The 14172-nt window shown below is 44.9% G+C and overlaps 1 protein-coding gene across 1 annotated transcript; it reads right to left on the bottom strand.

The window, feature by feature from the left end:
* Positions 1-18: 18 nt before the first annotated feature.
* On the bottom strand, positions 19-13980 carry acsl2 (acyl-CoA synthetase long chain family member 2). Its single transcript, XM_076151155.1, has 20 exons — positions 13881-13980; positions 7751-7959; positions 7545-7659; positions 6257-6321; positions 6068-6169; positions 5239-5338; positions 4407-4585; positions 4266-4298; positions 4046-4097; positions 3793-3866; positions 3404-3481; positions 3191-3325; positions 2939-3073; positions 2445-2613; positions 2272-2360; positions 1714-1830; positions 1480-1623; positions 1273-1377; positions 1107-1178; positions 19-1017 (listed from the first exon to the last, which is right to left on the bottom strand). The coding sequence occupies exons 2-20, from the start codon at positions 7955-7957 to the stop codon at positions 877-879; spliced, it is 2112 nt and encodes a 703-aa protein (XP_076007270.1). The 5' UTR covers positions 7958-7959; positions 13881-13980; the 3' UTR covers positions 19-876.
* Between the last annotated feature and the right edge of the window lie 192 nt (positions 13981-14172).

The following is a 14172-nucleotide window of genomic DNA, read 5'->3' as shown; positions in this document are numbered from 1 at the left end:
AAAACAACAAAAAGAGTATCTTGTAGAATTTCACACAAACCCATTATCAGTATCTTTATTTCTGTTCACTTCTTCACTGAATTAGTCAGTTGTGTTCTTTAAACAAATGTCAATGTCTTCAGTATTTATAGCTGCGCCGGCTTGTCACAAAATCATTGGAACCAGTTGACTCTGAAGTCCACCTTTGCTATTATAACATTAGAGGATTACAGTCACTTCCATAGACATTTGGTTTATCAAACCAATTAGAGAAACACACGCTCATTAGATTCAATGCTTTCACCCTTCAGCCACAACATACCACAGTTAATGCAAGTTCCATAAAATCAACATGTGTACCTGTACTTGTCCCTTTTCTCTTTTTAAATCCTCTGAGAGGAGCAGGACGGTGTGAGTGGAAGATCTCATTTTAAGCTACAAATTGTGACTCTTGTCGTATCTACTCTTTCAAAAATAATTTATCCCTAAAATCCAGTGGATAACAACTGAATTAATGACGAGGTCCTACATGTGATCCCTCTAACCCTCTAAGAGCTTCTAACCCAGTGACCTGAGCACTGGCTGGGTGTTTAGAGGCACTATGTCCACAGAGTTCGGGCAGGGCAAATACCCCAACATTGTTTTGGTCCCCCTCTGTGTTATTTTAAAGTTCTGTGTAAATAGTTAATATATTACATATACACATGGCACATGTAAGCATGTGGATTGAAAGTTTCGTAAAATAATTTCCACAGTACTCTGATATCCAGTTGTACAGTATCTAATGAGCAAGGCACTACTTTCTCAGTTCCTCCTCCCTATTTTTCCCCTCACTGGACACCAGCAAACCTTCGTTGGTGTGTGGTGAGAGAGAGAGAGAGAGTTGAGTGCAGTCCTTTAAATAGCTTTCTTGCTGTACATGTTTGATAACTGTTCCTGAAAGACCCTGCGGATGTCAATGCGTCTGCTCTTCAAAGTGGGGGTGAGAAGGCCGTTGGCAATACTAAACATCTCTGGATGCAAGTGAAGATCCTTCACCTGTAAGGAGACAAAAACACACAACTTCTGTGTGTGAAACTTTGTAGGTAAGAAGCCTTAACTGAGTCCAGTGTCAGCAGACTCCTCACCTGTTCAAAGGACTTAAGCCCTGCCTCCTTGCCCACTTCTGACATGTCCTCTAATATCGCTTTCTTTACATCCTGTTTGGGAGACAAAAGGGTAAGATCATACAGCAATGATGAAAGTGGGACTTGATTGTTGAGCTTGTCTGAACATGTAGCCATGGCGACATACTGGATTCTGACACAGTTCCTTGTAGGATCCCACAAAGCCTCCTCGCTTTTTAGCCCAGTCGACCAACACCTCAGGGTCGGGCACCACAATGCCGATTAGATAAGACTGAAACACAAGAGGAGAACATTTTTTTAATTAACTTGCAACCTGGTAATTGGCTTAGCCTAAGTGAATACAAATTGTTTTGTGTGCTTTGCTCCACTCTACCTGTAAACTGTCTCCGTGCACAAACACCTGGAGCACAGGGATGCAGCGCATGTAGACATTTTCTATCTTCTCCGGAGCTATATACTCCCCCTGAGACAACTTGAAGATGTGCTTCTTCCTGTCAACAATGCGTAGCGTCCCATTCTGACAGAGGGGAAAGCGTAAAAAATAAATTTTCACTCCGTTAGGTGAAGAGGAGGATATCGATGACCAAAAGACTCATCGGTTACTCACTGGAAGCCACTGGCCCACGTCCCCACTGTGCAACCAGCCGTCGCTGTCCAACGCCTCTGCCGTCCTCTCCGTGTCCCTCAGATAGCCCCTGAACACGCTGGGGCCTCGGATACAGATCTAACAAAGACAGAGGCGAGTGCTGTTAGCAGAAGATAGGATAGAGGAAGAATCGATTCGGGAGCAGAACCAAGAACTGTGAACAAATGAGGTGACAAGGATCTGAAAGTACAGAGCTCATACCCCCGCCAAGGTCGGGTAGAGCTCCAATTATGGAGTTCAGTGATGAAAGTGAGGTTATTGAGTAGAGTATGATCATTCATTGAAAGACATCAGTAACTTTCCGGCGGCGATGTTTGTGTGTTATAACTCTTAGCAGGATACGACACACAAACATCACCTCTTGACTCAGCAGTGCACAACAGACTGGGATCCAAAGGCTTCACCACTTGTGTCATTCAAATTCAATGGAGCCTTGAATCAGGATCCTGCCCTTGAAACCGTCTACACGGCTACAGTCTGGAGGTGTAATGACACTGTAGGCATTACCAATCATCTCACCTCTCCCTCTCCATTTTTAGCATAGTAGTTCATGTCTGGGATGTCGACCAGCTTCACCATGGCGCAGGGTAAAGGAGCGCCCACGTGACCTGACGGGGAGACAAACAACCACTGAGCGGCACAGGAATAGAAACGGGAGGCGGAGACCTGGTTCAGATCCGGGTGTCGTTTACCTGCGCTCCAGTCGCCAGGCATGGAGAAAGTGCAGCCGGCGGTGCACTCCGTCTGGCCGTAACCCTCGAATATCAGACAGCCAAGAGTGGCTCTGAGGAAGGACAGCACAGTGGGGGAGATGGGTGCTGATGCTGTCAGTGCAAACCGCAGATTACCGCCTAAACTGGCCTGAAACATATTTAAACATGCAATATTGATCAAAACAAAATCAAGAAGCACTGTGGGTGAGCCGTGACATTTACCGCTGCGTTCACATACGTCGGTGTGTGTGTGTGTGTGATATAGGAATGAGTTCTTCAGGCACAAATACATCTGTGTTGGCGTTTATGTTAGGTAACTGTGGCCAGGACGCTTTCCAGACAACAGATTTCAATCTCAAGAGACCATCCTGTTCCAATGAATTGATATTGTCGTCACAAACAAGGGGGAAATGGGAACAATTGGACAATAAGACCCAGGCGGGAAAACAGGAGTTAGAGTTTTAGCGACTGACCTGAATCCTGTTGAATACCAATTTGTCCCACCAGCTGTTGTTCCGTACGACTCCGCTGCTGAGCTCGGCCTGCTTCCTCCTCACAGCATAATGAAGCAAAGCCCGTCGCAACGGAGACGTCACCGAGCTCAGGATCTTTATAGGGGTCGACGAAGAACACACACAGACAGACAGAGATCGAGAGAGACGTATTAGTCTCACAGTGCATCAGCCAAGCCTGTTAATGACTAAATTCATATCGAACCATCTGACCTTGTCATAGATGCGATTTAGTAACCGAGGCACAACGGGAAAGAAGGTGGGTTTGAGGGTCTTTATGTCGTCCATGAGAAGAGAAATGTCCCCCTGGTAGAATCCAACTCTGGCTCCATGGCAGAACATGGACACCTGAGACACAAAAGGACACTTCATTGAGGCCCTACACGGAGGGTGCACCGTGCAGGAACGACTTCACCTTCACGCTACCTGAATCATCCTCTCAAACATATGTGCGAGTGGCAGGTAGGAGATTGAAACATCCTCTTGCCGGATCACAAAGGAGCCCTGAAAAAGTGAAGCGGCGCACAGGGGACAGATTAAGACGGAGCGGCGGCGTATGACGCCGCGCAGGCAATCAAACACGCAATATGGCTTTTTCAATTGCAGTTAGATGGCAAGACACTTTATACGGGAGCAATTAGTTAAAATACTTTCCAGCTACAAGGGCAATCACACATCCAATTAATCATACCATTAGACACAGCAGGGAGAGGGACAGCGGTGAGAAAGGTGAAGTGAGACACGAGCAGATGGGAAAGCAATGGAAGCTGTGAGGCTGTTCTCAATTAGAGAGGGAGGTGGAAGTTTAGACAGACCTCCAGGATCTTAATGACAGAGGAAGTGTTGGAGGCGATGTTGCCGTGGGTGATCATGGCTCCCTTGGGCTTCCCTGGATAAATAAACAAGACATTATTGCAGTGCCCTGTGCGGCGTAGGAAACTGCAGCCATGCCATAATGAGAGGCTGTTAGTGGGCGCTGATAGACACTTCTATAACGATGTGAGTGAAGTGCAGCGAGTAGGGAGACCATTACAGATAATTACGCGGAGAATTATGAGATCAGGGTACCTGTGGTTCCGCTGGTGAAGCAAACCACGGCCAGATCCTCGGGCTGGGGCGGCTACAAGCGGGCAGCAATGACATATGAGAACATGACAACAGGCCTTCCTCTGGTTTACAAGTCAATTTTAATGATATCTCATGGGAGAGGTCCAATGACAAAGCAGTCACAGTAGCATTCAAAGTGGGGGGTGTGGGTGTTTACTGGACCAGTGACGAGTGAACTCACCACAGGGTCTTTGAGGTTTTGACGTCCCAGGTCCTAAGATGAATACACATGGGGGTTAAATATCAGCACTGATTACATTACGAGGGATTCTGTCTTGAAATTAGTCCGTATTACTGTGATTTAGTGCTTCCACCTGCTTACCGTGACCTCTGCCAGTTTCACAACCTCCACGCCGCAACTCCTCGCCCTCTCCGCAAAGTCCTCGCTGAAATCGCTGAAGAGCACCAGACAGGAGAGCGTCGGCGTCACCCCTTTCTCCTTGTTCTCCAAGAGAGACACCGCCTTCTCCTCCTGGTCACATATCACCACAGACATCTCCGCTGAGAGCGCCGCCGTGACAGGAACATCGTGAAAGGAAAGAGAGAGAGAGGTCAGTCCCACGTTTTCTACTCCCTGTGAGCTGTAACAAACCATTAGTTAGACGTCCATCAACCATTTCTCAAAAGTGCTAACATAGACCTCATTATCCCCTACTTTCTGCTGCATGTGACGCTTTTTGGAGCTGCAAATATGCAAACAGATGGGCCTGTCAGCTTTGATATTCTGTAAGCAGGTTCACTGTTTTCTACTCAAAACGCATCCTGATTAATGCATTAACTGCTCATTCTGTGAGAGACTGAAAGTGGCACTTCTGACCATTTATTTGCCATAACTACACACACACTGGACACTGAGTGAGTTAGCCTCAATGTCTTTAAATCTATTGAAGTTAATGGGCATCATTTTGCAGCCCCACCCCCTCAAAAACATAAAACACACGTTAAACATTCACCTAGTGCATCATATGGGGTTTGTAAGTTCAAAGGTCCAACATATCCATAATTATCACCTATAGTAGTGTATTTAGTCTCTTTTATACTTATGACTTGAATCCAAAATGAGCGCCTTCATTTTGGGATGAAACGATTCCTCTTAATGATAAATTGCAGCATTCTGTTGTTCTGATTGACATTCAGTCGGCACATTCTCTCACCCAGGTTGATTATATGGACCATGGCGTCCAGTCCCAGTGTCTCATACAGAGGAACCAAAGCCATGGAGTAAGTGTAGCACGCCAGCTCGGAGATGATCCACTGCCGCCAGCAGAGGGAGACAGAGCCACACAGTTAGACTAGTTCTGGCTGTAAATATCTCGAGTCACACACACAACAATCCATTATGATTCTTCAGTGCATTTTACAAAAACAAAACCAAATATGTATCAAGAAAAATGAACTAAGTGAGATCTTGGGGAATATTTTTGCTTCGAGTCTACATGGGATTGACAAAAATGGCTGTGACGGATTTATGAAAATACTTTAGGGAAGTATTTTTAGTTGACAGCATAAACAGAGGTGCTTTGGTATTAACTACAAAAGCAATATGTTAATATATAGTTAATATAAAGTTCATGAGCAACATAACAAAAAAGTGTAAATTATTTGAATGATTTTAAACTACAAACCAATTAATTAAAATCTAAATAACGTAATGAAAAAAACATGATATATTATGATGAGCGACAATTGTAGTGTGACTAAGAGTTACACTCAAGTAAATTACAGTTTTAAAAAGGTGACAGACATCAATATGAGACTAGAATCAACAGGAGAATCTCAGAAGACTGATCTGAATGCAGACAAATGCATTTGGCTGTTTTACATTCTGTACAAGAGAGGGACTTGAATGTTCAAAGAGACTCGGTGTAGCTGGAAGCAGGAGCCAGCAGTGTCTTAAAAATAATCTTTGGATAAATTCAATCTAAAGCTCAGAGCAAACTAAGCGGCGAGGCAACACATCTCGCAGTACAAAACAGTGTGTACCTCTGGTCTGTTCCTTGCAAATATCCCCACAAACTGCTGCGGATTTGGCTGGCAGCCTTTAGCCAAAAGCCCGGAGCCCAGCAGCTGTGCCTGCTCAGCCACCTGGAAGTGTCAACAAACAAACGGATTATACAGCAGCACAACTACAGCTGGAGGATCAAAGCTCATCATCATCATCATGTGTCAGACCTCAGTGTAGGAGATCCACTGGTAAGGTTCCCCTGGTTCCCTGAAGCCAAGACATGGGCCGTTTCCTGTTTGAACACACAGTCGTCATGTCAATTCAAACACCCACATGTGGGTTTCATAATTTAAGTAAAAGTTGGTGAGAGAGGAGCAGGAAATGATCTCCACTGAACATTGGGGCTCAGTCTGCAGGGCTGAACCGAAGGGTCGCCGGTTCAAGTCACAGGAGGACCAAAAAACGGAAGATGGACTGGTAGCTGGAGGGATGCCGGCGCATCTCCTGGGCACTGCCCAGGTGCCCTTGAGCAAGGCTCCTAACCCCCAAATTGCCCCCGGACGCCTCAGCCCCCTTGCAGGCGCTCCACCACTCTCTCTCCACCATTACTTGTCTAAGGACTATGTTTGCATGTTTGCATGAGAGTGTTTGTATCCCCTTTATCTGTGTTTGCATGTTTCATTCCTATATCTGTGTACATGGAATGCATATCAAAACAACAAAGAACAGAATTTCTTTTTCTTCTTTCTAATCAAATGTTAAAATTATTTTTACCTCATTATCCAAGAATATTGTTTTTTAAATCCTGACTATAGATATAAATCACACAAATAGTTGAATCTTCTGAAAGATGCTATTTGTTTATACAGGTGCAGCTCAATAACAATCTGGTCGTCTTCCCCATGTTGTGTCGCCTACTGAACCAGACTGAGAGACAATTGAGAGGCAGTAGCCCAGTGGGTAGAGCTTCCGCTTGGGAACAGGTAGGTCGCCGGTTCGAGTCCCTGCCAAGGTGCCCCTAAGCAAGACACCAAACCCTTAATTGCTCCCCCCTCTGCGAAGGGTGGTAAATGTAATGTAAATCGCTTTGGACTAAAAAATGCTGCCTAATGTAATGTAATGGCTCAGGGCACCTTTGCACAGGTGATTTGCGTTAACGAGCTGATTGAGATTGTGACACTGTGAGTCTACAATATTGAACCTTTTGACAATATTAACATTTTCTGAGATACTGAATTTGGGGTTTTCATGAGCTGTAAGCCATAATCATCCCAATTAAAACTAATAAAGCCTTGACATATTTCACTTTGGGTGTAAGGAATCTATAATATATGAGCTATAGTTGTCATAAAGCTAACAAACCTATGTGGAGGAATGGAGAACCTCCCAGGAAAGTTCTTAATGGAAGTAAAACATTCCCTATTGGGCTTTTTAGGTCAACCTTAACTCAAACCTCTTAAAGAAGGTTTGTTTAATCTCCAGTGTGTCCATCATCATTATTATCATCATCATCACCTGCAATCCTCAGTCCTCTCTGAAACATGTCATAGGCCGTCTTGGTGTCTTCATAGTAAAAGTCTAGCAGTGTATCATCTTGGAGGAGAGCAGATCGCCTGCAGCTGGGATCTCCCTGAAACGCATCACAGAGAGCAACTTGAAACACCTTCACACACTTTTGAAGTCAGCGACAGCGTGACGGTTGAGGCCTGAGCTTCACGCACCTCCACAGCTACTGACTGCGCCTGGAGGTCACACGGGGGAAGCATGGGGCGAGGACGAGTCACCAGCCAGTACGCAGTGAGCGAGGCCACGGCACCGAGCCCCAGCAGGGACGAGGAGGACAGGGGGAGAGACGGCAGAAAGTTCCGGAGGTCCTCTTTGAGTCCAGCACTAGAGCGAAGTGATCGTAACCACTCATGGAATTGCATAACTGAAAAATATTTGAAAAAAAACGCAGAAATGGGTCACAGCAGGAAACGACACATTAAATTCACTTACCGAAGAAAGTTTGTGGTAAATAAGAAGAGCATACCACCACCAAGGCCGAGCCCCCACACACACACACACACAAACAACTACAAAGTTTTTGGGTTCTATCATGTCTGTTATTGTCAAGATTTCTTTGCCGTTACAGCGCCACCATCAGTTCCATTGACATTTCATTCATTCATTCATTCATTGAAGTTTGGACAGTGAACAGTGGACTCATTCATTCATTCATTCATTCATGACACGGCACCAAGGCGCCACATCCCCTTAACTTTGAACAAGTGTCGAAACATTACAAGTTTGTGATGAATTGCTTCAAAATTGTAAAAGGAAATCCAAAAAAATTCAACATGGAACATTGTGTTAGGCCCAAATGGGTGTGGCCTATGTGCAAGGATGTGGATCAATCTATGACTAAAAGGTTTTTGTTACAGGGCCGCCATGAGGCAAACCAATACCGTGCACTACAAGATATCAGATGTATTGATCACCATCTTGTGTGAGCCAAATACACGTTACATCACATTCTATCTGACGCTGTGTTTCATAAAATCCCACCATTGGGAGGCAGTTAAACAGAAGCAGAGGGAGAAAGTTCAAATTAAAGTCCTTCAATTTTCTGGCTGAAAGGAGCCTTCCTTTATTCCCAGCACAGTGTTTTTCTTTGTATTTTCATCGTCGCCATCGCACTTTATATCATCGCCGTCTTCACAATCCATTTCTTGTTACATCTTCTTCGTCATTCTCCACATCATCATCACCGTCACCTCTGTCATCTTCTTTCATCCTCGCTGCTTCACATTTTTCTTCACATTGCATCTGCATCTTCCTCTCTTCCACCTTCATCTGTTGCTTCATCACCATCTTTTGTGTCCGCTTGCCCTCCGCGGTCGGCTTCATTTCAACATCTTTGTCCCTTCTCATATTCGTCATCCCTCCTCTTCACCTTCTTCATCTCTATCCTCTCTTGCAAAGTGGGATGGAGGAGGTTGTCAAACGTCATAAAGTCATTTATTCTCTGCTGGTTTAAGTAAGAGAACAAAAAGTGAAAGTCCTTTGAAAGTTTGGTGAAAACGTACAGCCGAGCCACCGCAGGGCCACAGAGTTTGGCCAAGCAGAGAGAGAACAAGGAAAGAAGGAAAGAAAAGGTGGAGGAGCGACACACCGGTGTGTGTGTGTGTGTGTGTGTGTGTGTGTGTGTGTGTGTGTGTGTGTGTGTGTGTGTGTGTGTGTGTGTGTGTGTGTGTGTGTGTGTGTGTGTGTGTGTGTGTGTGTGTGGCGCAAACTCAGGTCTGAACAGCCAAAACCATTCACCACAAGCTGTAAAAGTGCATTTGTTTGCAAACAGTGTATTCCTGTGTGTTTGCATTCTTTTTGTCTCATGTCTTCCAAGGAGTAAAAAGCTGGAGAGCACAATAGTTCCTGTCTGAGCTTCCACAATGGCCATTATGAATGGGAGAGAGAGAGGGAGGGAGGAGGAGGAGGAGGAAGAAGAAGAAGATAACAGTAGCCGGCGGAGCTGAGGAGAGACAGCAAAGGGGCTGCAGTGGGGGCTTTTTCTTCCCGTCGTCCACCGCAGCAGGTGGAACTTTGCGGTTTGAATTTGCGTTAATCAAAGCAGGAAGTTGATTATGAGTCTAACGAGGACAAATGGGGGCTCGGCTTTACCCCGAGTGAGGCCACGGAGCCGGATCAGCCTGATTAAAGAGCAGGGGGAGGGGGTGGAGGGGTGTGTGTGTGTGTGTGACATCACTCTTTGTCCTCCTTTGCTCCTGTTTCACCGTTTCAGAATTGGGGAGTGAGAGGGGAGAGAAAGTGGGTGAGAGGTTGAACGACGGGGGGAGGGGAGGTGGAGGAGAAGGAGAGATTTATGCAGGGAGAGAATTCTTTGCTGTGGTGGCAGATGAAGCAGTTTGGTGGGTGGGTGTGTGTGTGTGGGGGGGGAAATAAGTATTTTTGCAGCGTGTGTGTGTGTGTATTTCTGGATTTCCCCAGTTTGTTCTGGGGTTGTGAGGCTGAATCGTGACTGATCTTGTGTTTCCAACTCTGTCTTGCTCATATCGGGTGCAAACAGTTAAGTGTTTGGCAGAGCAGCCGGGGGGGTCGGGGGCTGTCACACACACACACACACACACACACACACACACACACACACACACACACACACACACACACACACACACACACACACACACACACACACACACACACACACACACACACACACACACACACACACACACACACACACACACACACACACACACACACACACACACACAAGCTGGGGCCGTATCACAATCAAAAACGGCCATTCAAAGTTATATTTGGCACTGGAGATGAAGTAAACGCGAGAGTAAATGTACTCCAAGCGCCCCACTGAAGCGGCGGCAGCAGAATGAAGCCTCACAGGGAAAGGTAGAGCATGTAGGAGACACGTAAGGGCAGCCTGCATGTCTGTGCACATTCACTGGGCCGACAAGAAGAGACACAGCGAGGAATAATCTGAACTATGAGACAAAGTCAAGACAGACACACAGACGGCATGCAAAGTAATCAAAACAAAAACACTTATTTATAATAATGACAAAGTTACTGCTGACCACAACACAGCAGATTTGTCTCCAGACTATCATATCTATGGATGTGGGTGTGACCTCAAAAGGTCACCCGAATGGAGAAAACAGTCACCCACCCTGAGGAAGATGGTCTATTCAGAGTATTCATGAAAGGACCAATGCAAAAAAGTAATTTTTTGGTGAAAGTGGAGCTAAAATACAAGAGTTTTGCCACTTAAAAGCAGCGAGAGACATGCTGACACGAGATCCAGTGGGAGACTGTCCCAGAGTTTAGATTAATGAATGCAAATGAGGGCTTCACTGAAAGCTCTTTGTCTCTGCTTTTGGTACAGTAACAATTGAGAGGCTCTGTACGGAACAACAACATCATCATCATCATCAACATCAATACGACCAGAGGAAGAATGCAGATTTAGAAACCAATAGCAGCAGCCTGTGAATGAGTGACGTAAGGTTACCAGTTTAGTTGGATACAAATATGTTCGCAGTTGCCTTAAAGTGTTATTATATTTGACATTTTACCCTCAAACGTAATAGATCTTCTTTACCCGTCTGATTTAAAAACGTAATGTCATTAAACGTCTGCTTTTATATTAACAAAAAACATAAATCAAGGCTCCAAACTCCTCCTGAGTGCCTCCAGCTCCCTGTAAAAGGAGCTCTGGCCTCCATTCAAACCAGCCACAGCAGATTATATTCAGTTTAATGTAATGATTGTGGCAGCAGCAGCAGCTCCATCAGGTCCGACCAGTTCTCAAACACACTGCAGCACCTCACATGCATCTCCAAGCCTAAACTGGGAAGATTTCAATATGTTCAATAGATAAAGAATACAAATGTGGGTGTGGGTGTGTTGTGAGTTTAGACGCATTGTGTTTCTCCATCATTGTGAATTGAATGAAGGTCAAGGAACAAGGGATGATTCCAAAACACTTCCACTTGTCCCCGCAGCTGTAAATTTGACAGTATGCAGTATCTGTTCTCCTGCCAAAGTCGGAGTTAAGCAGCACTTAATTCCTCACTTTCCATGATCGGAGCCAAACTCTCACACAATATGGACCCCTGTGTTACAAGACTGTGCAGCAGCTTTGTGTAGTCCTCTGATGGTGCGGAATGCCTTTACTCTACAGGATCTGACACCAGGAGAGGAGGGGGGGGATCCCTGTGAGCTTCCCATGTGACGAGCCAAGTGAACGGTCGGAGGGAAGATGGCGAGAGTAGACGGTCAAACAAGTGAGGCCCACCGGGGCAGAGGCTGCGATTCCCAGTTCAGGCGTAAGGAACACCGGACCCACACAGTCGGACATGTTGAAAGTGACGCTCGGCGGCCTGTCGTGAGCTTCAACCCATCTCACACTTCTCTCACATTGGCCTGAGACCAGACAGATTTGTAGACCATGCAACACTTTTCTCAGTTCCTAGAGTTCAACTGGCTCAAACGCTGCTGAGCTTTCAAATCTTTTGGGGATGAAATCTGTCATATTGGCACCACCGCTCTCCGGCTCTTGTGAGCAAGGTTTTAGTGCACCGGTGCAGATCTGTCATGACTCTCACGCCTCAGCATTATACAGCATAACAATCCAATCTGTCAAACAGGAGTTGGCACCCAGCCACACGGACAACTTCAAACATGTTTACATGCCAAAGAGTTCAGGAACACAAACTGCATTCAGGTCAGTTCAGGTTCTGGGTTCTTCTCTAGACCGACTATGTCAGTTTAGCCATTTACCCAAGAAATGTACACAACTGGAGAACACAACTGGAGCATCTTCCCTCAGCATCTCACACTCTATTGCGCATTCAGGTGATCCTTGTCAATTCGGGAAGCATCATGTTTACCTGCTGTGCTGAGGTAATCTCTAGATCCACACCAACTAGAAAAGCTCATTAAAAAGCCACTGCAGCATTCATATTGTAATGTTCTCTTAAGACATTGCGCAATAAATGGAAGGGCTCTTTCCCACCTATTCATCATGTGTTTGAGAAGGGTGAAACCTCAAATTTGTAAGCTGGTAAAATGGTGGAATGTGTCTGCTGCCAGTTTAAAGGTAACACCCTGCTGATGGACTTTGAAGTTTTGCGACTTTACACCTCCAGCTGAAGGGAAGTGAGAGAGAACACAGCACCATAACGCTTGGTGTAAGTATGTGGGGTCCTGGTCTTGAATGGGAGCTCAGCCACAGACAAGGATCAGAGCAGAGAGGGGGGGAGGTTACAACTACCAAGGTCAAGTCTCAAACCTAAAACGACAATAACATTATAAATCCATGTAGTTTCATATCCTCACAGCTATATACACAGTTACAGCATATATATTGTAAGGATATGAAACATGTACTATATACTGTGCAGGAGTGACTAAATTTGGGGGATTTAAATTAGATTTCGTAGGGATTTATTTTGAAATTAATAATCCCAAATCCTCAGTGTCCTCAGTAATTAACAGCACATTTCAACAGGGTGACATAACAAAAACATTCCGGGCTGGAACACCATCCATTTTCCAACCACAGTAATTATCCAGGCCTCCTCCAAGGACAAAATACCTCTGAACCCTGCTCCCAAAAGAGCAAAAAGAATACAGACTTATACTAGAAAAATGCAAATGATAAGATGCTGAATTCATTCTGTCGGCTGCAGCACTTTACAGAATTATTCATTTATCTACACACTTTTATGTATGATGATGGTTTTCGCTGATTTTTTCAAATAGTTTATATTAATCTTAAAGTACAATCTGAAGACAGATTAGAATTTGTACATGATAAGAAGACAATTGTTTGTGAGTAATGTTCTGTTGATTAATCGAGGATGTGCCGATTAAATGTGTGTGAGCAGGAGGCACTGCGATGGTAAAGCAGTCAATGCCAGAGAGCGCCATGGAAATAATTAAAAACATATTAAACAAAAACAAAAAACACGAGTTAAAACTGCAGTTTTGCCAAGAGCCACGCTGTATGTGTCCATACAAAAACTTTAGAGAGCAAAGCAGCGAGCAGAAGCAGCTGCAAGGTCTGAAACCTCCACACCGGGTCGATACAAATCAAACTGTCCTTTAATTCTCCCTCAGAGTGGAACTTTCAAACTGCACGCAGCCGTTAACAGGTTGATTCGCCCCCGCAAAGATCCAAAAAACGCCCGCAAAAACCCGCAACCCAGCCGCTGCCCCGCTTTCCCATGATCCAAGCAGTAGCTGCAGCCTGTTATGGGAAAGTTCACTTATTCAGCTGGAAACAAACTTCCCACCAAACAAACAAACAAACAAACAAATCAATGAGTTTACCTGAACAAAATAGAGGCCAAGTAGTTTTCCTCAGACTGTCCACCCAAACGCCTTCTGTAGCTCAAAATATTGCAAAGTAAAGTTTAAATGGAAATCAGTGGAAATCAGTGGAATATCCGGTTTAGACTTTCCCAATAAAAGCTCCGTTTGCTACTGGAAGGATGTGAGGAGCACATTTATTTTCTAATGAACTTGGTGTAAGAAAAATATGCAGGAAAATAGACTTGACGAGTTTTACTTTGGAGTGAATAAAACAAAATCCATAGTAGACAATGGCACCTATAACTTTAAC

The sequence above is a fragment of the Genypterus blacodes genome, unplaced genomic scaffold (genome assembly GCF_046128005.1).
Source record: "Genypterus blacodes isolate CSIRO-AG114 ecotype Tasmania unplaced genomic scaffold, CSIRO-AGI_Gbla_v1 ptg000053l_1, whole genome shotgun sequence".
Taxonomy (NCBI): Eukaryota; Metazoa; Chordata; class Actinopteri; order Ophidiiformes; family Ophidiidae; genus Genypterus; species Genypterus blacodes.
Note: the sequence above shows the minus strand (reverse complement) of the source record. Positions and strands in the feature narration are given on the sequence as shown.

Excerpts from the sequence above, each read along its gene's own strand:
- acsl2 (XM_076151155.1), bottom strand. The coding sequence starts at position 7,957 with ATGCAATTCCATGAGTGGTTACGATCACTTCGCTCTAGTGCTGGACTC. Across the intron at positions 6,170-6,256 it reads AGTGGATCTCCTACACTGAG|GTGGCTGAGCAGGCACAGCT; the intron begins GTCTGACACATG and ends TGACACTTCCAG. Across the intron at positions 3,482-3,792 it reads CTGTCATTAAGATCCTGGAG|GGCTCCTTTGTGATCCGGCA; the intron begins GTCTGTCTAAAC and ends TCACTTTTTCAG.